A 25,609-nucleotide genomic window follows, 5' to 3' on the forward strand; every position below is an offset into this window, starting at 1 on the left:
TCAGTGTGTACACTGAGCTTTCTAGAAAATCTTTTCTTTATTTAATTTGGACCCACATATACCTGTCTATGGCCTTCATTTATAAACACTTGGATCACTCCTTGCACTGGCATAGCTGTGCTGGTAGTAAACCAAAGTAGGAAAGAAAGTAATAAAAAAGGTTCACAGTGATGCACAGCACTGTTTGTTCCTGCAGTCTTATGCTGGTGTGACACGTCTGATGCCACAAAAGGCATAAAACAGGGAATTCCAGTATAAAGAAGCAGATCTTCTAGCATGCAGTAAGGCACAAGTAAAAACTAGTCCCTTCAGCACATTGGCTATGGATGTTAACCAATGCTAATTCAGATTGCAAAGTGCTTCCTCATGATTAGAAAATAGGCATAAAAGGTAACAACCAACTATTTCTAATGATTTTGTCTGGAATTTTTAAAGCAGTTCAACAAGAGATCTTGAACACTCTTGTGAATGTGAACAGACAGCTGTTAACTCTTTGCTTTTTTTTCTTTTCTTCTTTATGCCCTTGCATTTGTCAGATTACAGATCACCCCAGGCCGCCCAAGCAGTTTGACATTTTGAAGTATAATTAAAGAGTGACAGGCAGGCCCCACCTAGCCTTTACTTGTTTTTCCATTTATTTAGATTTACTTATTTATTCATTATTTAATTTTGCTCAGTAGTGAGTGGCCTGAAAACTCTGTGAGAGATGGCATTAAAAAGAATGAAGAGGAATAAATAAATAAATAAATAAATAAATAAATAAAAGCCTATACGGAGTTATGGAAAAAGCCAATCATAAACAGGGTTGGGGTAGAGAAGCAGAGTCCAGATTGTCATTAGTCACAACAACTTTGCTACACTGAGATGTAAAATCCACTGAATTTGAGATGAGTTAGTTTATGACTGTTAGAAACCGTTAACTGCTGTATGAAGCCAATCACCAATACAAGGTAGTTGTTCTTACATGCAAACTGGGATATGATGTATGAATCTACAATCTGATGGCAGAATTGCTTGCAGAAAGTGTACTGCTTAGTTAACCCCACAATCACCTGATTAATCAAACAAACCGAGAGATTCCTAAGTCCTATTATAAAACTAGCTCCAATCTGTAAAATACAAGAAGTCCTTGTTAATCCATAATGGAAAGTATTCACAGTCCACCCCCCTTTTTCTCTGCCACCAACCTCAGTGTTATGCTCCTACAATACTTCTGATTTATCATACAGCGCTTTTGTAAGTAATTCAAGTAGTCCCTAACTGTAGTACCATAGATATAACAACTTTAAAAATGGTGCATGCGAAATATTTCCAAAATTTAAAGTTTGGTTTAGCAGCAATATGGAAAAATCAGTTAAGACGACTGGATACTGATTTATTGATCTTATGCCACTACCAGACAAGGGGCTCAAACTGTGAGTCAGGCAGTAATATCTAAGGGGTGCATCCCTGTAAGCATGGCTTCAGTAGGAGCAGGAGTTGCATCAGCACAGGAGAACCCAGGCAGCTCAAAGCCAGAATACCCAGTGAACCTTCTCCTAATAGTTCTGTTCAATATTTTATGCTTAGCAATAGAAGATTTTTGGAAAATGGCTAAAAACATTTTTAACAAAAATAAGGCAACAAAATGAATTTATATATATACATACATATATATATACATATGTATGTATCTAGTAAAATACTCTATTCACATTGTGTACTTTCCACATACAATAACTTAATACTACATTAGAAATTTACTCTGGGTAACATCAATGGGCCAATTCACCCCCTTTACCTTCCATAGTGTTGCACCTGCATACAGCAATAATGTATTTGACACTTGGTCCTGCATGATGACAATACTACATCAAATGCAGTATCACAGAGTACCCACTGAATGTCAGATATTACATCATTATGAACTAGAATATCTGCTTGGTTTTTGTATTACAGTAAGTAGAGTTTATTGCTTCTAATGACCAGAAGGTACCTCATAAAAACAGCATAGATAGATGTTGATAACACATTTCATATACTGTATTATGGAACTTGGAACACTGAGGTTGGCAGATCACAATCATTAAATTATTTTTCTTCTTATTTTGCTGTTTGCATTTTGATTTTGCTTTGCTGAACACACATGCAACTAGTGGATTTAACTTTGTGCCAGAAGTGATATGTCAAAAATATTTAGTAAAACGTACTGTTTTGTACTTTTTTTTGTACTTTTTTTTTTTTTTTTTTTTTTTTTACTGAAGTCAGGCATGAGTGGCATGCAGTATATTGCAAGGAAAACCAAAAGGACATCAATTTCCAAAGGATTTATAATCTCCATGCACATGTAAAATGTCTGTTACAAAAATTTGTTAAAAGTGTGCATTTTTGCCTCTTTTTATACAAGTGTACATGCAATTACCTGTCAAAGCTAAAATTATTTACAAAATTTCACACAATACATCTTTTAAAGTGAATAGTACATGAAAGGCCAATGTTTTCTGTTGTTTTGTAACACTGTACAAGATTAAAAATAAATAAGGCATTATAATACAGGTTTATCACAAATTAAAAAAATGTTGGTTTTCACTGTAATACAAAACTCTAACTTGAAAGAACATTATGGCTAAATAGTCATCCTGCCTGGGCAGAACACATACAGAATCTGGACTTGCTGATGTAGAGAAAATACTTTGATTCTGCTACAAGCAGGTATTTATTCAACACATGAAAATGATTCAAGCTAGTTACTATTGTATTTGGATTTCTCAAAACACTGAAATGGCACAGGTCATATACTGTTTTCTTTCAAACAGTGACTCCCAAGAACTTTCTTTTGCCTTACAGACAAATTATGGGCAAAAATATGAAAGAGACTTTTATAATCTACTCTGTTACAGTGCTGTAAAATAGTGCCTTCAGTTCAATACCAGAGTGAGACATCACTGTAACCCAAAGCAGAACTTGGCTTACAGAAGTTCATCTCCTGACCTTTGTAATCATGCTAAATCCCTGGTGATTTCTGCAGGCCTTGTGGGTCCATAAGGGATGCAGATTCAGCCCTGTGAGCTGAAGCTTTTTGCTCTCAGTCTCACCTAGAGAAAGCAAGGGATAATTTGTATGTGTTTTAGTGAAAACAAGAGTGCAACTAGTTACATTTGGAAGCATCTACAAATAACAATGCATTTTACAGGCTGGATAAAACAGGTTTCTACTCAATGTGAATGGAAAATGTTTGGAAATATCTAGCCAGGAATTCATCTGAATGCTAATTTGTAATCTCAGCAGAGAATAATAATTAAGAAATCATTTAAAGATAAAGGTAGCACAGGAACACTTTGAAATTAGCTCCCAAAACAGTGAAGTAAGTTTGAACATCTCTGATACTTATTTCCTTTTATAAAGAACAAAACTTCAACTATTACTATTATCTTAAAGAGAAAACGTGCAAACTGATGTGAAAAATTGTGCTTGCTATTGACACACATTAACATGCCAAAATGGCATCACATTGTTGTAGGGCTCATATCTGTTAATTATTTCAAGCTAAGAGCTGCAGAAGTGCAGGATGCTATTCTACCTACAATACACCATGTAGCTACCCTCAGTTAAAAGTTAGGGACTTTTGGGTACTGTGCAGCAGAACTGACTCCTTGCTGGGGCTACAGCAAGGTCACCTAGTCAACAGTTTCAAAACTTGACCAGGAAATTAATAAATGCAAGACAGGAAACACAATTGCACCTGTTGAAGTAAGTCCAAATCAAATCCCTCAGAACTATTTGTAAAGCTATTGGAGTTGGCCGCATGTGATCTTCAGCCAATAAAAGAAGTTACGACAGACTTCTCTATTTTGGCAGAAAATATCCATTTGTGGGGTTATCAGAAATCGTACTACTAGAAAAGAGCAGAGAGATTATAGCTATCATTTAAAGCTGTTATACAAGATCTGAAATAAAACAAATGTACACAAGAAAAGGAAAAGGGGGAAAATTATATGAATAAAGAGGGAAAGCATAAAGGTAAGAGCACAGCTTCATTATATCATGATTTAAATGTATGTTTAGACTACCCTGCTGGAATGGCTGATTAATACTGCCTATCATTTTCATATGGCTTTTTACTCATTTGTGACTTGGCTGAACTTTTTTCATGAGTAGTACTTGATGCAAGACTACGCAGAAGTAGGAAAAATACAGCTTTTCCCATTAAAAAAAAATCAACAACAACCACAACAAAAACATTAACGTTAGGAGGAGGAGAAAGTCTGGAAACTGACTTCAAATACACCATCACTGATAGCTTAAGATAGCACACGCAAACTGGACTAGCTGTAGTGCCAGAAGACATCCTGGTGCACTCACCTTGATCCGGAGGCAAAAGGATCCCACAGGTAGCTAGCCAATGGAGAGCACCTATCTGGTCCTTTCCATTCGACATGAAAAATATTCTTACAAAAGACACTTGCCTCATTCATTTGTTGGAGAAGAGGATCAGGCTTAGAAAACCTTTGCCCAAGGTAAAGAACCTTTTGCTACATGAACTTTGCTACATGATCTTCCACTGACATTACTACATGACTAGGCTGGGAAAGAGTCTGGGAATGAGAACAGTCCCCAGAATATTAGCACAGGGAGCAATTCATTTCTGCTCACTGTTAATTTAATGACAAAAGAAACAATGGCAATGTAATTATATTTTGGACCTGTTTAAAAAAAAAAAAAAAAAAGAGTAAGAAAGAAATACTTCCATTTTAAGATTTTAAGGTGGATCAATGTCTATATTTGGTCTATGTGGTCATGTACTACACTAATATCTGAAGAGGCTTTGTAATAACAGTACATGTCAAAAAAGTTTTATTATTATCAGTGAAATTATATCAAGTCCACTGATACAAATATTGTGTGACTTGGTCTCTTTGGGAGTGAAACTGAGTGATTAATGCTATTGGATGTAATAGTTTCCATTTAGGTTAAATATGGAACTTAATTGCATTATGATTTAATTCTTATAAACCTATTAGAAAACCTAAAATATGCAGTGCACTTTGCATGGATACCTTTTACTCAGTTTAATTTTGTAAATATTTGTTCTTTTCAGTTTGTGTTCTCTATGTGTATTTATTTAAATGGCTTTGAAAGGCGCCAAAACAGAATTAAATAATTCTAGAATAATACCTGTGAACTGGATAGCTGTTAGGGATATAAAGAAATACAGCGACTTTTCACAGGTCAGAGTGCATACACCCAATAGTTAGGAAACAATTTACATTTTTTACAGTTGTTTTAATCACAACACTATTTGTGCTATCTTTGTAATCAAGCATCTAGCTGACAGGATACATAAAAACTAGGTAAAACCTTGCTGAAAACCTGTGGAGTCCCACAGCTACACGGGGAACAGAAACTCCTGCAGATTTTCTTTAACTATTTGTACGTCTACACAAAATTTGTCCATATGCTGATTGCAGAAGAACCACGTTCAGTATCCTCTTTCCACCGAAATCAGTAACAAGATAGGAAATGTGGAATCTAGTATATATAAGTTTCCTAATGTACAACCTTGACAACTTCTGCAGTCTTTTTTTTTTTTTTGAACTAAAATGAAGCTTTGCATGTTTTTTGACAATTTAAAGCTTTGCTTCTCTTTTGGAAAGCAGTGAGTCTGGTTAGATTGTGCATCCCCATTATGGCAGCTGTCCATGGAGCATGTCACCAGTCATCCACAGCCGGGTAACTCCCTCCTTGAATACAGAGCTACGCAATGCATTTCACATCTAGACTGGTGTTTCAAAATGAAACCATTTATGATAGGATGTGGGCTCTATTAAAGGAAAAAGAAGTCACAACATATTCCATTTTATGCAGGCTAAGAGCAGCCCTCACTTTCATGGCATGTTTACCAGTGTGCTCCTCAGTTAGGCAAAGTTTGACTGTACTTGTTTCTCAGAATTATAGCTTTCTATAAATGTACAGCTTTGAGGAGTGAGCCTGGATAGAATCAAGATATAAAAAAACAACAACTATGGCATCAATTTAGAAATCAATTAAGACATAAGACCTAGCAAATATACAAATAGCACAAAACTAGCAACAGCATGTTTGTCTGAAGTACAGGAATATTCTTTGAGTGGCTTAGAAAGGTATAGCAAAGTACTGGAACCGAGTTGCATGACCTATGCTGTTTATAAAAGCCATCCAATTTATAATACCATCCTTCTGCTCTTCGATAAAATCAGCAATGTACAGAAAGGAATGTTTCTATATTGCTGAAGTGTATTGCTGTATTTGGGGGGTGGCTCCTCTGTCTCACACAGAATCTAATGACCTCTGAGGAATTAGCAACTTTTAAAACAAAACTCTAACACCTTTTTTTTTTTTTTTCTCCGATGGATTTTTTTTCCAATATAAACAGAAAACATATTGCTCTTCTGCCAAAATTAAAGTTCTGTTGTTTATCTATTTTATAAACCTAGTGTTATTGTTTGACTTGGAATTTCTTCAAAGTTTTGGAGCATGCAAGTAGAACTTGAAAAATACATAAAGTTTAGCAATTACCTGAATCCAGCCTTCATTAATCTGCTGCTGACAGTGCAATGAACACTTTTCTCATTGCTTTAACTCATGCACTGGGAGCACGGCTTTTCTAACTCTTGCTGTAGCCCAAGAGAACCTTCATCTGCCCCACACTCCACAATTAAAAGCAGCTTTTCTAATCCCAGACCCAACAAAGCTGGCTATGACAGAAAGAGAAATCTCTTTGCTATGTCATTGCAGGTGGATGTGTAAATAAATACATATTTTAATGTTTTTTTATATATATATATATAACTATATTAATTCTACATAGGAGTGTTTGTATATGTGCATATATAAATTAAAACATATATATACACACACACTCATAAGTAATTGCTTGCACGTTTATCTCATTTTTTTTCCATTTACCCATTAAAAATGTCAAGAAAATATTCCTTATTTCCAGAAAATCAGGTTTTGACTTTTCTAACAGAATTGCTAGCCCTTATATATTCCATTCCAAGAGTTCATTACACAGTTCCCAAGTTCTCTTTGGTTGGGTTGTAGTGGTCCTTGGTTAATGCCATGGCCTATATGACCTCTGATCTCTTGGTAAAAATTCAGGGAACCACTGCTCTCCAAGTTCACTGCAAATGGCACAACCAAATCTCCTTTGCTCTACGCCTCCTTCACAGCCGGCACAGAGGGAAGATAATGCAGTGTTTGATTTGTATGAGTGGCAGATGCTTGAACTGCTCCAAGCCCAGCATTTACGGTAAAGCTAGCAACTGAGGACACTGATGGACAGCTGGTACCCAGTTTTGTTTGAATGTTTGCTTTTCCATAAGGGTATATTTTCCGCTCTAAGTTTAAAGATCGTGTTTGTGGATTATTTCCATCGGCCTTTCCTTCCAGGAAATAGGTCAACATTTCACCTTTTCCCTTTACACTGACTTTACCCCTGCACACAAATTCATAACTGCACCTCTTTAATATCCGCTGAACTTCTTCTGTAACCTGAAGACAGGGAAAAGAAAAAAAAAAAAAAGGAAAAAAACTATTAGTTTTTTATTAGTTTTTTCTCTGTTCTGATTGACTGTAAAGTCAATCCTAAAACTGCCAACCCCTCCCTATTTTACTTATCTGTTGTGAAGTACACATAAGCAGAATGAATTAACACCTACTGCTGCTCTTGGGCTCACTAAAAGTTTTCTTAAGGAATTTAAAATCACTGACCAAATTGGAATCTCAGAAGCAGAAACTCTGGTCTCAAGATGAATAATTACACAGCCAAATTAAGCTCTGTCTATCAGAAGTATGTAGCCAAATTCTCCACTTTTCTAAGCTGGATCAATTCTACTGATGGTAAGTGACTCCAAAAGGCCTTTTGATCCCTGGAGACTAAACAAGTATTTTGGATAAAGAGTTCATTGAGATTTTGAGAGGCGCAGCATTGCTTCTAGCCAAGCTCTAGTAGAAAAACAATATTCTGCCTATGTAGCGTCTCCAATCCAAAGGAATCGAGGAATTTTTAAAGCCATATAAAATGCAGCAGGATGCAAATGGACACAGATCCCTTCCTTGTAGTCCTTATTCAGGCAAAATTCCTACAGCACACTGGCTGCCCCATGCAGCCCCATGCAGTGTTGGCATTCCCAGGCTTGCCTCCAGCTGAGTGCAATGCAGCAGAGAACCCTGTTTCTTCTGATGGGAAACAATTTATCTGGATTTCATGAAGTAGTGAAGCATATCATGGAAAACACCTACATATCTGATGCCTGATTCATCTGGAGAATTTTGCTTTATTCAGAAAACAAAAGCAAAAACAAAAACAAAACAAAACAAAAAAAAAAAAACAAACAAAAAAACCCACAAAATCAAGTGAGGCTGCATTTTTTAAGGAGTCTTGAAAATGTAACCACATATAAAACAGCAATTATATAAAGTTTGTAAAATTATCTTAGGACGCAGTCACCTGAATTTTCCCTTGCACTCCAGTACTATCCATCCGGCTGGCAACATTTACAGTGTTTCCCCAGATATCGTACTGTGGTCTTCTGGCTCCAATGACTCCGGCCACTACAGGCCCAACATTAATACCTAAAATCAGAACAATAATGAGTTTGTTTTTTCAGTTGTTTCAAACACTACAGCATATTATTGAAGGAAAACATAAATCTTATAAAACAGACTTAACAAAAGTGCCCTGGAATTCTTTTGGTCATAGGATACAATGTATGTTAACACCAACTGGACTTTCGAATTTGGAAGAGTTTTAGATACAAACCAAAGACATATATATAGATATATAATTGGAAATGCAACATGATAAACAATATAAAAAATTAGCCCATCTGTTGATTTTTTTTAAATTATTTTTTAAGAAAAGAAGAGAAGTAGTGGTACTACACAATTTGTCTGTGGAAAAATTCAAGAAAAATTTTTAAAGATCTTTAATTGTTTGCTATGACTTCCACTGTGGTTGTTCATATAAAGCCCTTCTAGTGGGGTATTTTCCAAGCTGAACAGAAATAGTGGCCTTGAAAACACAAGGAATGGGGTAAGAGAAGCATGTCATAGTGGTTATCACTACTAGACAACTCAGGACAGCTCAGAACAGGTTGTAAGAAGAGGACAGTATGTGAAAATAGCTCAAGCATCTTTTTCGGGAAACCACTGGGCTTTCTTCTACATTTCTGACAGATTTTGACACCTTGTTTGAAAGAAAAAATGGGATGTTCTTTCTTCTGAGTGCCCTTTAGGAGCCATAAATGTGAAATACTCCATAATGTTCTATGCAAAGCCTTTCCCAGGCAAGTTATACAGCAGAATGGGGTTTAGACATTTGTCTTCTACCCCTTTCTGAACCTGGGAAAACCAGTTGCAACATGGTTCAAAAAGAATTTCAGACTTCTGATTATTAGGATATACAGATGGGCAAAGATGTATAAGTCTGCCACTGCCATCCTTGTTGTCTTTGGTCTTTCTCACTATCCTGCTGTTAGCAGCCTCACTTTTCCCCTTGTCTAGCTGGTTTTCATTGGAGAGCAGTGAGACAGGAGGGAGGAAGGGAAGAGAAAATCTTGCTCCTTAAGCAGGCTGGGGAAAAGTACTCACAGAGATAATGCTTGAAATAGCATATAAAGGATTCCATGGGAAGGACTGTGCTGTGAAGACCAGGGAATTTTATTTGTTGGATTAAACAGCACTCATTCACCAAGACAGGTGTGAAGACTGGCAAAAAATTTGTGTAATAACAGCATAAAAAAAAGCAAAAGTAGAACTTCTGAAACTGTATACCAAAGCCTAGATAGAATTCATGAGAAGAGCTCCCCTGTGCACTGAAAATTTTCAAGATGCAAGTTGTTTTGATGTATATTTTAATAAAATTAAATATGTATCAATATATATATATACACAAGATATCTATATATTCAAATATGTATAGATCATCCACTGAATCTCTATTACTGCTATAAATCCTGGACTATACATGTGGTCAGGTTTCTCTTTCAAAACTTCCATCCATGAAATAAATTAAGAATTTTTGTTCAAACTGTGTCCTGTCAGAAAGGACTGTTTCAGGTGATTTGGAGGGGGAGGTGCTGATCTCTTCTCATTAGTGGGAGAATCAAGTGGGAGAATCATCAAGGGAATAGCATGCAACTGCATCAGAGGAGGTTCAGATTGCATATTAGGAAAAGAGCCTTCACCAAGAGGTTGGTAGGGCACTCGAACATGCTCCCCAGGGAAGTGGTCACGGCATCAAGCCTGCTGGAGTTCAAGGAGCATTTGGACAACATTTTCAGACATATGGTTTTATTTCTGGGAGGTACTGTGTGGAGACAAGAGTTGGACTTCATGATTCTTGTGGATCTCTTCTAACTCAGGATATTTTATGATTTTTATGAAAAGCTCCCACCACACTTTGAATGCCAACAAAGTCTATGCAGATGCAGGAGTACCTAACAGTTAAACACAGCTGGAATTAGTTTGCACCTGTTTAGCAATGCAAAGTGATGTAAGCCACAATATTAGATACAGTAATAATATTGTATAAAAATATTAGTGCAGTTTCCTTTTAGGTGTGCATAGACTTAGACACTGGAATTGGACACAGGTTTAATTCTTTAGTACTGATGATGACCATTCATGCTGCTCATCTTCTACATGGATGTGCACATTCTACAAAAAGGCTTTTCAGTTTTATTCAGGAATTCAGGGCAGGCAGTCTCTTCCAGACAGCACAAGGAAAGTTAAAAAACAACAGTGTTCCTCTTGTGTGATAACTGTAGAATGTGACTTACCTACTCGTAGGACGAAGTCGTTGTAAGACTGATAGTTGATTTCATCAAGAACGTCAAACATCTCTATTGCAAAATCTGCCAGTGCACTCAGATGGGAAAAAATTGATTTTTTAGCCTAGAAACAAAATGGTGTTAAACATTAGATTTGTTTGGTACTGAGAAGCAGCTGAAATACCAATATGAAAAACAACAAAAGGCCCAAGTTGGGTGGCTTAGGAAAGGAATTTAACCTATTCTGCTGTCTGTGAAAGGAACTTTTGATGGTGATTACAGCATATGCACTGTTTTCTCAAATACTGATTTTTTTCTTCCCTTCCCTTCCCTTCCCTTCCCTTCCCTTCCCTTCCCTTCCCTTCCCTTCCCTTCCCTTCCCTTCCCTTCCCTTCCCTTCCCTTCCCTTCCCTTCCCTTCCCTTCCCTTCCCTTCCCTTCCCTTCCCTTCCCTTCCCTTCCCTTCCCTTCCCTTCCCTTCCCTTCCCTTCCCTTCCCTTCCCTTCCCTTCCCTTCCCTTCCCTTCCCTTCCCTTCCCTTCCCTTCCCTTCCCTTCCCTTCCCTTCCCTTCCCTTCCCTTCCCTTCCCTTCCCTTCCCTTCCCTTCCCTTCCCTTCCCTTCCCTTCCCTTCCCTTCCCTTCCCTTCCCTTCCCTTCCCTTCCCTTCCCTTCCCTATTTTTTCCTTTTTCCCTCCTCTCTTTTTCTGATTTCTGGGAAGAATGGAAAGCACAGTTCCCATGGTTAAGTTGTTCTGTTGCTAGAGAACTGCAGATGTTTGTTGTGAGCATTGCACAGAATATAACCTGGTTTCTTACAAAACTACTTTGCCTGATGATTATTAATAGCTACAGTTTCTGCCCTTTTCTCCCTTTGGGGATTTTGCTAGATCCCAGCTCCATGGGTCCATGTTGTTCCCATTGACAAAATTCCTGTTATGTTTAATCCTGCAAGATACAGAACAGCTCTATTTTCTTTCCTTTCCAGGAAAGCTGAAGTGATTTGTTATAAAACATACCTAAATGAACTACAGCAAAAGAACCAGAAAGGATCAAATAAAATAATGAAGTATCAAGATAAGATAAGATGAAGAAAAGGAAAAAAAAAAAGGAAAAAAAAGAAAAAGAAAAAGAAAAAGAAAAAGAAAAAGAAAAAGAAAAAGAAAAAGAAAAAGAAAAAGAAAAAGGAAAAGGAAAAGGAAAAGGAAAAGGAGAAGGAGAAGGAGAAGGAGAAGGAGAAGGAGAAGGAGAAGGAGAAGGAGAAGGAGAAGGAGAAGGAGAAGGAGAAGGAGAAGGAGAAGGAGAAGGAGAAGGAGAAGGAAAAGAGAAAATGGAAAAGAAAAAAAGAAAAAGGAAAAGAAAAAAAAGAAAAAAAGAAAAAAAGAAAAAAAGAAAAAAAGAAAAAAGAAAAAAAGAAAAGAAAAAAAGAAAAAAAGAAAAAAAAAAGGAACTCCCCAAAACAATACATAAGGAAGTACTTTTTACACCTACAGTCTAATTAAACTGTGGAACTCATTTTCAGAGAACACTGTAGATTCCAAAAGTTTAGCTAGATTCAAACATAATTATACAAATTAATGGAAGAAATATTTGCTATGAACTGGTAAATAGATATTAACTGTAGATCTAGAATTTCTTAAACAGCATATCATTAGAAAGTGGAAAACAGAGATTTACATGTTTGCTCTGTAACTCATGCCGTTCCCCCAGTATCTACTGTTGGCTCATTAAAGATAGGTTACCAGGGTGGACCTTTGACCTGACTCAGTATTGTTGCTCTCATGTTGTACTTTTATTTGAATAATAAATATGAATTCTTGAACAGATTTACAAAGTGAAAGTCGGCTAAAGGTAGGATATGGTGAAAGAAATACAGGGTCATTGGCTGTCTAGATTCAGTATGGTGTTTCACAACATGGCTGTGGTAGCTGGCACGAGATGAGAGATTACTGGATTTTTGATGTGATAGTGAGATTTTATAAATTGACTGTGGCTGAGAAACCTGAGAAACAGGCTGCTATTTGCTTTTCTCAGCTTAATTTGAAAGTGGTCCTCCATGTGTCTGGGAAATTAAAAAAAATAATAGAGAAAATGCTAACAAAAAATGAATAAAATGAAAAACTTGGGCAAGTCCCAGTTTTTTGGAAGGATAGTTTTCTTTACATGTTTCTTGCAATGTCAGCTAGCTCCATTCTTTTCCAGCCTCACCAAGAAAAAGTAAGAATAGGAATTAAGTTTAAAGTTAAAAGAGCTGGTGGCTACACTTCTAACAGAGAGGGTGAAGAATATTAAATGTCTGGAACAAGGAGAAGTCTATGGTTTTATTAAATTTCTAATCTTTATATTCCTTTCACTTCCAATGCATTCTTGCCTGATGCATGCTTTGATTTCCTGCATTGCCTCTCACGGTTACAGGAGAGATGACAGGTCACAAATACAGGATTTACTGTAGATGGCATGTATCTCTCAAAAGGATTACTGCCACACTCTTTTGAACTTGCACTGAAAAACACAACAAAGTCAGGACCCTAGTAAAATCAGGATCCTAGTGAAATCACAGATGTAGTTTACAAGGACTCCAACATGCGGTGGACTTATATTGCACAGAAGATCTACAAAGAACCTGGTAAGTGTGCTGCCCTGATGGTGTAACTAGCAATGAATTATTTATTTAAACAACAGAAGAAAGGCTAATAGAAAGACTGCCATAATCATCACAGCAAAACCACCCTGACAGAGGCAATGTGAATTTGCTATAGGCACCTGCTGAAGCCAAGCTGCAGGAAAAAAGTCCTGTAAAATATGGGATTAAAATATTTAACTTTATCAGCATACTGAGTTCTTATGTGTGTAAGTATTTTCAGTTAAGAGCAGAGTTAACCACATACACAGCTTTGTGCTCAGGTCCTAAACCTAGCACAAAATCCATGGCACACAATTAGAGGCTGCACCAGATTTTCTTATGAAGCTGGGATACCCCTGGCAGAGGGGAGACCAGGAGCACTTGAGTCTGGTATGGCTTCCAATGGACATATCTGGCTCTGTAGGGCAGTCCAGGGACTGTGTGGACATCTGGCAGTGATTGTCTGGACATCGAAGGCTACCCAGGATCATCATACTTCTAATAAATGGCTGCATGCTGAAGACCTAGCAGGAAATTGCCGAGAGGATATGAACAATTCCTGCCCACTTGCATCACAGAAGATATCACAGAAGAACTGAAAACCCAAGTTACAAATGAAAATATTATCTGTGATCACAAAAGATCTTTAAATTTTTGAGAGTTTGGAATGTTAAATAAATTCTACCTGTACAGAAAAGATCAAAATTTGCCCCAAGATTTCAGGAAAAGCGAGGGTCCTGTACAAGACCATCTGCAGTGATTTAAAATATATTAATATGATAAGCTCAGAGCAGTACCTTTAGTACTGGACTAACTCAGCTGACCCTTCAGTTAGCAACTACAAAATACAAGAGATAAACATGTTTAGGTTTTGGAACATATGCTACTGAAGTTAAGCAATAACACACGTGTTTTCAGGATTATAGTTCAAAGAGCATTTATAGCAGACACACAAGTATGCCTTTGCCTGCTTGTATGAGATCATACGGAACAAAATTCAAAGAATTTTCTGCCTTCCTCAGGAACCAGGAGTCAAACATTTTCAGCATAAACTCAACATTTAAAAATGTCTTCTTATAATGTCCAGATTTCTACTCTACGGATAATTAAAATAAATAAATAAATAAATAAATAAATAAATAAATAAATAAAGCACCTTGCAGACCAGAAAGTAAGTTGTGATACACTCCAGTGTGATTCTAATAGTTGATTTCAATGTTGCATTATTTATTTATTTATTTAACAAGGTTGGTTGTTCTTAGAAAGTTTACAGGCCATCTTCTGCCTCATTTTGCTTTTACCCTCTAATTCAGTGTTATCTTTTAAATTTTAAACCATATGCATGAGTGCATCTCTACAACACTTGTACATGTGTATCAGAACAGGCATGCATATCTACCTGTACTCATGCAAAGCATTTGGCAGTGTCCTGCACAACATCCTTGTCTCCAAATTGGAGAGACATGGATTTGATGTATGGACTGCTTGATCAATAAGAAATTGTATGGATGGTCCACCTGAAGAGTTGAGGTCAATGGCTCAAAGTACAAGTGGGAACTAGTGATGAGTGGTGTCCCTCAGGAGTCTATACTGGGACCAGTACTATTTAACATCTTTGTTAGCAACATGGGCAGTGGGATTGAATGTACCTTCAACAAGTTTGCAGGTGACACACTGTGTGCTTGCAGCCCATAAAGCCAGCTGTATCCTGGGCTGCATCAAAAAGATTGTAGGTAACAGGTCAAAGGAGTTGATTCTCTCCCTCTATTCTGCTTTCATGAGACCCCACCTGGAGTACTGTGTTCAGCTCTGGGCCCACATGATAAGACATAGACGTGTTACAGTGGGTCCAGAAGAGGGTCATGAAAATGATCAGAGGGCTGGAAAACCTGTCTTATGAAGAAAGGCTGAGAAAGTTGGGGTTATTTAATTTAGAAATGAGAAGGCTCCAGAGAGATCTCACAGGGCCCTACAGGAAAGATGAGGAGAAACTCTATCAGCGGTATAGTGATCAGACAATGGGTAACAGTTTTAAACTGAAACAGGGCAGGTTTAGATATAAGGCAGAAATTCTTCATGATGAAGATGGTGAGGTACTGGAACAGGTTGCCCAGAGAAGTCATGGATACCCCAACCCTGGGAGTGTTCAAGGCCAGGTTGGATGGGGCTTTGAGCAACTGGGTCTAGTAGAAGAGGGTAGAAATAGATGATCTTTGAGGTCCCTTCCAATCCAAACCATTCTATGGTACTATGATTCTATGAATACGGAAGAGGTCTCAGGAAATTCTGGGAAATCTGAATGCATGGGTTGCCTTCTTATGTTCATTATATTGCTTGTATAATTAATTTTATTAATAGTTTATTAATACATTGTCTTTTAAATGTAATTATTAATTTGAATACAATATATTTGGTATTCTGCCAGGGGATTCTCTGTTTTTCCAGATGCTGCATACACATCCAGTAAATAGATTCTGGGTTTAAAACACTACCATTCTGACTTAGGAGCTTTTTACACAGAGTCTTTACAAATAATCCAGATCTGCAGACAATCAAATACAAATGCAGGCATATGAGAAGTTGCTAGGATAGCAATTTTTCTTTTTAGGCTAATGTTGTTATTGGAATTTCAGATTCAATTTGTTGTAAAGAAATAAAACAAGCTATCTGTAATCACACTGAGTTGGTTGTGTTCCTGGTGTTCCTTTGGAAACTGAAGAACAGTTCCACCACATTGACCGTCATATAAAATCTTCTTACCTTAGTTCCTGAAGTAGGTACAAGTCCCACAGCTGCCATATATGTACTTCCAATTGTCTTGATCTTTTCTATGTCCTTATAATATTCTTTGTCCATAAGCTTTGTTTAAAACATAAAACTGTTAAATATTACATAATATTTTAGGCAAGCAACCACAGTTAAATAATGTGCAACTTGATTAAACCATATTATGTTTGGTAAGTTGAGGCTTGCTCGCTTTGTGGTCATTTAAAGAAAAACAAGCAAACAAACAAACAAGAAAATACCACTGACTTGCATTTTAATAGTTTTCTTACAGTAAAGGAATTTGAAGTCAGATTCATGTCCTCAAATGTACAAAACAGGCACTTTGGAGAGAGGCTCAGTGGATTCTCAATATAGTACTGTTTTATTAAGCAGTTCAAAATACGTTGAATTGTTACAAAAAAACTCTGTTGATAGAAGTTTGGTAGAACTGATATGGTCAAAAGACAAAGCATTTAGACCTTACCTCATCAAAATCAGCAATAATTTCATTTAACAGGCGTAAACACTCCACTCCCATATTATTGCCATCCAGTTCAATGTAGAAATCGTTGAAATTTGGGATGGAAGCAAACATCACTCCCACTTGTGAATATGACTGGTAATAAAGGTCCTGCAGTACATGAACAGATATAATTTTTGTTTAAAAAGTTTAATCTAAAACAGACATCACTATTATGATACCTATTCTACTGCTAAGCAGCAAGAGCAGTTGCCTTGATAGCTAGGACAACAGCCATCAGTTTTGGTAGAGAGAAAGCCAGTCCTATTGAATATAAATAAATAAATGCAAGATCTCTTCCCTCAAAAATATCCACAACATAAAAGTAAAACCTAACCTATTAAAGCCATTTAAAACAAACAAACAAATAACAACAACAACAACAACATAGTCTCTTTTCCCTGTTTAGGGAAGAAGTGACTGAAAAATTCATAGAAAGTCTGAATAGTTTTAGAACTTTTATTGTGTGAGAAATACCATTGCATTTTCTCAGTTTTGTTTTATAGTTAAAATAGGAGACAGAACTGTCTTACCCTGCAGCACAAAACCAGCCTTGCTTTTTCATCTCTTTCCCTGAGTTGCAGAGTCCTGTATTCAGCATTAACAATATAATCTTGTTCTGGTAAGGCTCCTATTTAAGAATTCAGAGAGCTAACAGAAAGTATAATTGCTCTTCTGCAGTTTAAATATATTGGTCCAAACTCCAAAGCACAGAGACTCATCATTTAGAAGAGCAGTGTTGTGGTCATTATGGCCACAATTGCTGCAGTTATTGCAGCTGCTCTAGAAAAATTCTGGTAGTGTCTTCTTGAACCAGTGTTCATTTCATCACTGTGGACTTTGAGGTTAAAAGCTACTGTAGCTTCTCTGGATGTGTAAAATTCCGTTTTTACCTTTAAAGGCTGAGTTTGGTAATATGGTGTATTTACAGAACTAGAGTGGTTCAAATGGAAGCTTCTAGCAATTCACACACCTCACCACTCAGAACCAAACCGAGCTCATGAAATACTCTGATAAATTCCAATCCGCTAATTTAATTGAAAAAAGAAATTTTTGATTTGCATGCACTCAGTTGCATTGATGTTGAATAATACAAAATTCCCTTATCCTGCTTTTTCTTAAAATTCTTCCAAGAAAGAGGACAATACAGAAAAAGAAATAATCCTGATCTAATTCATGCATACAAGTATTTGCAAACCCATTTATTTTAATTTGAATGCAATTTTATAAGTCCAAGCTTTTCTTGAAAGCATACAGTTGAAAGCTGACCCAAGCTGCAAATGGTCACATCCATACAACATTACCATATATTTAAACCTTATCTTGGTTTACCATATTCCTTGGATTAGACATAAGAAAGTGCTGTGCGACATGTGCTGGCAACAGATTGAAGAGAATTCGTTTATTATCCAGTTTGACTCTCTCCATATCATCTCTCTCTTCTTCTGCCTTTAGGGATAGAGGAAAAGAAAAACTTTTCCAAAATGTAAACAAGAAAAATTAACTGAAACCATCAAAAACATACTTTGAAATTAAACTGAGCAAAATAATATCTATGAAGTAGAGTGAGAACAGTAGCATTAGGGGTTTTTTACCTTTAAGTTCTTAGTAATTCAAACTAAATTCACTAGGCTGATGACTACTTTCAGGGCTTGATCAACTGTGTGTTGGTGTCTCACACGGACCTCTGCTCTTTAAATGGGCACTCTTAAAAAGCTATTAATAATTGCCCTTAAGTCACATTGACATTAGAGGTGAATTACTTCTTTTTTAGGTAGGTGGAAATACTGACAGCACTATCTGATCCACCTTTCAAAAAAGGGAAGCCTGGAGAATCACCAGTATTTAAAGCAAATCTATGACATTTTGCAGTAAAATAGAAACTGACCTGGTAAAACAGCTTTAACAGAGAAAACTGGTTTACATTTGAATATCCTCAAGAGCGATAAGCAATTTAAAAACATATATATATTTCAATGTAAAAACAATTATTTCTACAGCTGTCTTTAATTACAACAGTATTTGTCATGAATACATACACAATTCCTGTACACAGCAGAGATAACTACAATTCATGAGAATGACAGCATTAAGAAAGTGTCTAAGAGTTAACACAGCTGAGGTCCTTAACTCAAGGTTCTTGTGTCTTATTTTAAGTGACTCTGGTCACAGGAGCCAGTGAGGTACACACATAAGGAAGCAATTCTAAAAATCAGATCCTTTATCTGAAAAATACTAAATATATAGGAATCTCTTTTTGGAACTCCTAGGTCTGCAAATTCCAGCCTAATCCTTCTTAAAGTCTTCTGCAACATTATTTGCTCCTTGTTCTGAGAGGGGCTTTGAGCCCTACATTCTGATTTTCACTTTCTATCACACAGCCCTCTGAGGAGGAAAGCAAACCAATGACATATTTTCTGGGCCTTTTTTGATCTTCCTGCTTTCTGCCTTTCAGGGAAATGCAAATGAAAATTTTCTTCTCTCCTTGTGACTCATGAACTCCTGAGCTCAAAGCAACTCTTCGAGCAGCTGAGATAAAAGGATGTATAGGCATCACCCTTTCCCAGGCAAAACAGACATTGCAAAGGGAGGAGAACTTGAGGCTGCAGAAAGAATAAAATAACACATCACAGGTGTTTACATTCTTAGTGGAAATATTATTCAGGCAGCTAAATAGCAACCAAATCTTCATCTATTTGTCCCTGTTCCTGTTGGCTCATTAAGGAAAGCTGCTACCATGATATTCACACAGTAGCTGCTGGTTCAAAAAACAAGATAGATTATTGTGACAATAAAAAAAAAGAAAAAAAATCCATAGGCATGAGCGACATCATTTTTAACATGCTACTTTTTGATTGTACCTGTTTGGTATTCATGGCACCCAGGTCATTTTGCAGACTTTAACTGTATTTGAAAAGATGCAGTATTTAAAAGCAAGCTTTGTTTTTTCTTCACATCTGGTGACAAAATTTAGAATGTTCTTTGGTACTATGGCATTTCACATCAATATAATAAGCAGTTATCACATTTTATGCAGTCACACAGCAACCCACAGTATTTACATTGCTGGCAACTTGTTACATGTCTGTTCAGGAAGTGGTCTGTACTGTTTTATCACTTGAGCTCTCAGATGGCTATTTAATAGGCATAAAAATGCAGTAGTAATGCCACCAACTGACTAGTTATCACATGGAAATCCACTTTTTCAGGATACAGCTAAAAAGAAATTGAGCACTGGTGCTCCAGAAACATGATCCTTGTACCTGAAGGTGGCACTAAAACCACAGAGAAAAGACCCATCACACTGTCTGCAGGACAGGATTTTTGGACACAAAGCGTATGTACACATGGCAAGTCTTGGCTGCCAGTCGTAGAATACATGTTTCTTACAGGTGTAACACGTTAGAAAAGATAGGTAACTGATATTCTAGTATTCCCTAAAGAATGCAACAATCGGTTACATAATAGCATTATTTTTACTTTCCTCTTGTGACAAATCCTGGATAAGAAAACCACATTTGTGTCAGTTTTAGCTTCTTCATAAACTTTTTTTTCTTTTTAGTTTTGTTGATTCATTTATATATGAAAAAGTGATTAAGAGCCATAAATAAGGGAAATGCTCCTATATTTGCTTTTTACAGCTATTGTCATATAAGGCACATAAAGTTTCTCAACGGTGTTATGTAGAAACTGAAATTCTCTTCCCATTGCCTGTTTAAAAAAAAAAAAAGTTTCTGAAAATACTGTGATATTCAGAAAAGTGAAATTTGACACAGAAAAAAGTGAACAAAACCAAAAAGAACCTGTATGACCAATGACATGTGAACAGTAAGTACAATATGTTTTACCAACTCATTATCAGTTAGAAAATGTGGTGTTTTTGTATGTTTGTTTGTTTGTTTTTCACATAGTATACCTAAAACTTGCTGCATTACTTCTGTTCTTGTTATGTAACAGATGCATTTGCATTATATTACCTTTTCTCAGAAATGCAATTTTAAAAGTCAGCTTTGCTTGTCTGCTTTTTCTCAAAACAGTTTGGTGTTTTCCTCTAATATTAGCATAGATCACTGGGAATCTACCAATATATTCTTCTTAATAATGGCATTATTTGCAGGATACTTTTAGTTTTTAAAATATTGTTTAGTTAGTACTAGTCTCTTTGTGGTTCATGATGAAGTAAATAAAAAAAATATTGACAAAATCCTTTCTATTGCAGCTGTATACCACTAATTGTTTTATTCATCTGAGAATTTCTTTACAGGATTAGCACTGATTACTAGATTACTAAAACTCTGCAAAGTGCTTCCAGAATAGCCCTTGAGTCTGAAGTTCTTCCAGTCATGAGCTAGCACCAGCAGAACTTCCTAAACTCCATATTGTACTATGTTATCTCAAATTTTTCACACTGCACTGACTGGCAACTGGGACATGTGAATCTCCAGCTCTATTAGTAGTTCATGCAATTCAGTGTTTGCACAATGAACCACTACACTCACCCTGTAAAATGGAAGAAAATCTCTGGAGATCATATGCATTTATGTGAACAATTTTCTAAAAATTCTGCTACTGAGAAGATAACCAAGTTAAGCCAAATATTTTGATGGAAAATAATACTTCAGCCACAGGGAAACATGACCAAGAATGCTGTTAAACCATGTACAGAACTCCTGCAGTCTAGCAGCTGAGGAGAACCGTCACTCAAGATGATGTTTTTTTTCCCTTGTCTCCTCTTAATGGTTGTTAAACAATTAGTAGTTTGGAGTCTGCCTATTATCCAAAGGCGATTTTAACACATAATGTTTCCTACCAACAATCTGCCCAGAGCTTTTGATACTCAGATTTTTATTACGCTAAAGAGCCTAATAAGTACAAATATAATATTTTTATTTTTTTTTGCTCACCCATTTGAAAAGGTAAACACTATAAACACTTCTGTAATAGCCATCACAGTGGTACCTCTGCACGTTGTTAACTAGCCCTTGGATTGAGCATCATTTCAACCCAATACACTGAGTGAAAACCAGGCCAATGTTCACTAAGACATGATATACATTATTATTTATTGTACATTAAATAGATCTTCCGTGGAGAACCAAGAATGAGGGTATATGCCCTGACCACTAAAGAGGCCAAGCATTTTCCCAGCATACTGACTTAAAAGTGTGGCAGTTATGATGATCCTTAATTTCTGAATTTCCTGCCTACACTGATTTTATTCTTTCTCATTATATCATGCAAATCCCACAGACAGGATGGTAGCACCTAAGTACTTGATTTGCAATTAGAAAGATCTGAAAATAGCATTTTGTCTTCTTTTTGAAATGAAGTTTTCTAGGTACCTGAAGATGCTGGTGGACATTACTGAAATTTGATAAGAATCTTAACTCTCCTTATTTTCCTTTGGAGTAAATGTGCAACATTTTAACAACTTGCAGCAGATGACTAGGTATTTCTGTAAAACATGGCTCCAAGATAACAGAAAAAGTTACTATTTCTTTCCTTCCTATTGTCCAGTTCTATTCTTTCAGCAAGCAAACATCCCAATACTTTTTTTGTACTTGATTTTTTAAAATGGTTTCCTAATTAAAAGCCGATTTAAAACTAAATCTTTAAGCAGTACTTTCCTTAAGGATGCACAATTCACCATGCAAATCACTGTAGCTGGAATGATGAACAGCATTTAAGATGCTAGAGCTCACTCTTGACATACTGAAAGGTCACAGGATGGCAAAACAGCATCTTCGTGCTTGCTATTTTACTTCATGGGTAACATACAGTAGGTCTTGTAGTCATGGATCATATGGCACTCACACACCTCCACCATGTGCCAGAGTATATAAAGATGGCTGCTATCCAGCTAGCTAGTCATGTGCTGCTCTGAGTGTCAAAGTCAGGGGATGTTTTTTTCCTTTTGGAAATTATATTTGGCACCACAACAAACACAGACTATTTGGTCCAAAACAAACTTTGGAGGCTGCCAGGCACAGCACATATAGATACTGGGGTCATAGAAAAACAATAAAATGAAGTGGTCATGCATTCTTGACTCAGTTAAACAGCACGGAGTCCTCAGCAATTATAGAACATGATAAATTTAAAGCTTACTCAAATGATAAATAAATGATAAATAAAAACCACTCAAATATTTAAGTAAAACACAGAGGTAGACATGGTCTTGGACATTAAGACAAACAAAAACTCCCAACAGAACTTAACTACTAGGTAGAAAAACTTTACGAGAACTTAACTACTAGGTAGAAAAACTTTACGAAGAAAATAGAGCTAAATCATTCTTGATTTCTCCATTCTAAGTAGCACAGTAATGCCATGGATGTGTTTAACCCATGTGTTGCAGTCTTGATCTTACATGTAAAAGCAAGCACTCTAATGATTTAGACTGTCCCCTTAACAACATAGAATCACAGAATTGTAGAATCATAGAATAATTAAGGTTAGAAAAGACCTGCAAGATCATCTGGTCCAACCATACCCTTACCACCAATATTGCCCAATAAAATATCTTCCTAAGGACCACATCCAACCTTTCCTTAAACACCCCCAGGGAGAGTGACTACAACGCCTCCCTGGGCAACCTGTTCCAACACCTGACCACTCTTTCTGAAAATAAATTTCTCCTAATTTCCAACCTGAACTTCCCCGATGCAACTTGAGGCCATTCCCTCGTCCTCTCGCTAGTTATTTATGAGAAAAGGCTGACCCCCAGCTCCCCACAACTTCCTTTCAGCTAGTTGTAGAGAGCAATAAGGTTTCCTCTGAGCCTCCTCTTGTCCAGACTAAACAACCCCAGTCCCCTCAGGCGCTCCTCATAGGACTTGTGTTCCAGGCCCTTCAGCAGCTTCACAGCCCTTCTCTGGACACACTCCAGGGTCTTAATGTCTTTCCTGTAGTGAGGGGCCCAAAACTGAACACAGTACTGGAGGTGCGGCCTCACCAGAGCAGAGTACAAGGGGACGATCACCTCCCTGGTCCTGCTGGCTATGCTATTCCTGATGCAAGCTAGGATGCTGTTGGCCTTTTTGGCCACCTGGGCACACTGCTGGCTCATGTTCAGGCAAGCGTCAACCAGCACACCTAGATCCTTTTCCTCTGCATAGCTTTCCAGCCACTCTGCCCCAAGTCTGTAGTGCTGCATGGGGTTGTTGTGATCAAAGTGCAGGACCCGCCACTTAGCCATGTTGAACCTCATCTCACTGGCCTCTGCCCATTGATGCAGCCTGTCCAGGTCCCTCTGCAGGGCCTTCCTACCCTCTGGCAGATCAACACTTCCCCCCAGCTTAGTGTTGTCTCTCAGTTGCCTGTCCCTTCTGAAGAGCTTATAGCCATCCATTGCAGCAATCCCATTGTTGCAATAGTCCCACCATGTTTCAGGGACAGCAACTAAGTTGCAGTTTCCCTGCCGCACAATGGCTTCCAGCTCCTTCTGTTTGTTGCCCTTGCTGTGAGCATTAGTGTAGATGCACTTCAGTTGCGCCATTGCCCTCACCCACAACCTTCACGCTGCTCCCCCATGCTCATCTCTACTGAGCCTTATTTCATCCCCATCCCCCTTCATACCTTGTTTAAAGCCCTCTCAATGAGCCCTGCCAGCTCCTGGGCTAGGATACATTTCCCTCTTTGAGACAGGTCGGACCCATCTGCAGCCATCAGGCCAGGTGCTGAGTAAACCATCCCATGGTCAAAAAAACCCACAAATTCCTGTGATGGCACCAGCCTCTCAGCCATGTATTTATCAGCTGGGTCCTGTCAGTATCCCTCCTTGCCACTGAAGGGATAGAGGAAAACACCACCTGTACTCCTGTTCCATCTACTAACCACACCAGTCCCCTGAAGTCCCTTTAGATAGCCTTCAGGCTTCTCTCAATGATTTCATTGCTGCCACCCTGAATCATCAGTAATGGATAATAATCAGAGGGCTAGAAAACCAGGCCAGGAAGTGTCCTGGTAATGGCCCTGACCCAGGCCCCAGGGAGGCAGCAGACTTCCTTATGGTTAGGGTCTGGCTGACATATGGGGTCCTCTGTTCCTCTCAGAAGGGAGTCACCTATGACAATTAACATAGTTAATAGCATGTAGGTGTGAACAGGTTGTAACCTGTATGAAATACAGGAGTGTAAAAGTGTAAGATCTATCATAATGGCAACTTCCAAATTCCATTGCACCAAACTTACATCTTCTTCAACTTCCTCTTTCCTTCAGGGATCAGTGTGACACACGTTGGAGGTAGGCATAGGAGTGCTGGGGAGTGAGGGGAAGTAGACTTTTCCTGACACTCCTGCTTACGGCTAATATAATTTCTATAGTTTTTCCTGTGAATATGATAGTTAAGAAATGTATTTTCAAAAAAAAAAAAAAAAAAGCCCCAGAGGGGTATCTAAATAAGTTTATTTAGATAATAGTAATAAAAACAAGTAAACAAGGATTTATTTTCTTTATCTCAAGTTTATACTGGTAACAGTAAATTTCCCATGTTTGAAATCTAACGTGCATTCATAATGTACCTTAGATATAATTACGTTACTTCACTAATGATATGCTGTTTTAGAACAATTACAAACAAAAAATCACTTCTCCAAAGCAAGTGAATTTTATACAACTCTGGAAAGAAGGTTGCAATAGCTTTTCTCTGTAAACCCCAACAGACATGAAAGATTTTGAGTGTCTTAGTTCTATTAATTTTTCTGAAAGTACTTGTAAGCAGTTTCATAAAGTCAGACATAATTTCATGTACATGAGTACTAGAAATCCTATGACTTACCTGCACAGCCCAGAGGTAGTCCAGACGTAGCTTCAAGTCCACCTGTCTGGAATGCAGTGCCAAAGCACAAGAAAATAGCAAAATAGCTAGTATTGGTTCATAGCCACGCATATAAAAGGAGCCACCCCTTAAA

General features: G+C 37.3%; 1 protein-coding gene across 2 annotated transcripts in view; it reads right to left on the minus strand.

Moving 5' to 3' along the window:
* Positions 1-2,163: 2,163 nt before the first annotated feature.
* Positions 2,164-25,609, minus strand: part of ADCY1 (adenylate cyclase 1) — a 171,015-nt gene continuing 147,569 nt past the window's right edge. For both annotated transcript variants that reach the window (XM_080578211.1, XM_080578210.1), the window contains 7 exons: positions 25,477-25,603; positions 18,030-18,146; positions 16,662-16,808; positions 16,172-16,270; positions 10,803-10,917; positions 8,471-8,595; positions 2,164-7,512 (listed from right to left, as the gene is read on the minus strand). In XM_080578211.1, the coding sequence (XP_080434337.1) occupies positions 7,174-7,512; positions 8,471-8,595; positions 10,803-10,917; positions 16,172-16,270; positions 16,662-16,808; positions 18,030-18,146; positions 25,477-25,603 (1,069 nt within the window). In that variant the 3' untranslated portion in view covers positions 2,164-7,173. The remainder of the gene's footprint in view (positions 7,513-8,470; positions 8,596-10,802; positions 10,918-16,171; positions 16,271-16,661; positions 16,809-18,029; positions 18,147-25,476; positions 25,604-25,609) is intronic.

Source organism: Anser brachyrhynchus (genome assembly GCF_964034855.1).
Source record: "Anser brachyrhynchus genome assembly, chromosome: 2".
Taxonomy (NCBI): domain Eukaryota; kingdom Metazoa; phylum Chordata; class Aves; order Anseriformes; family Anatidae; genus Anser; species Anser brachyrhynchus.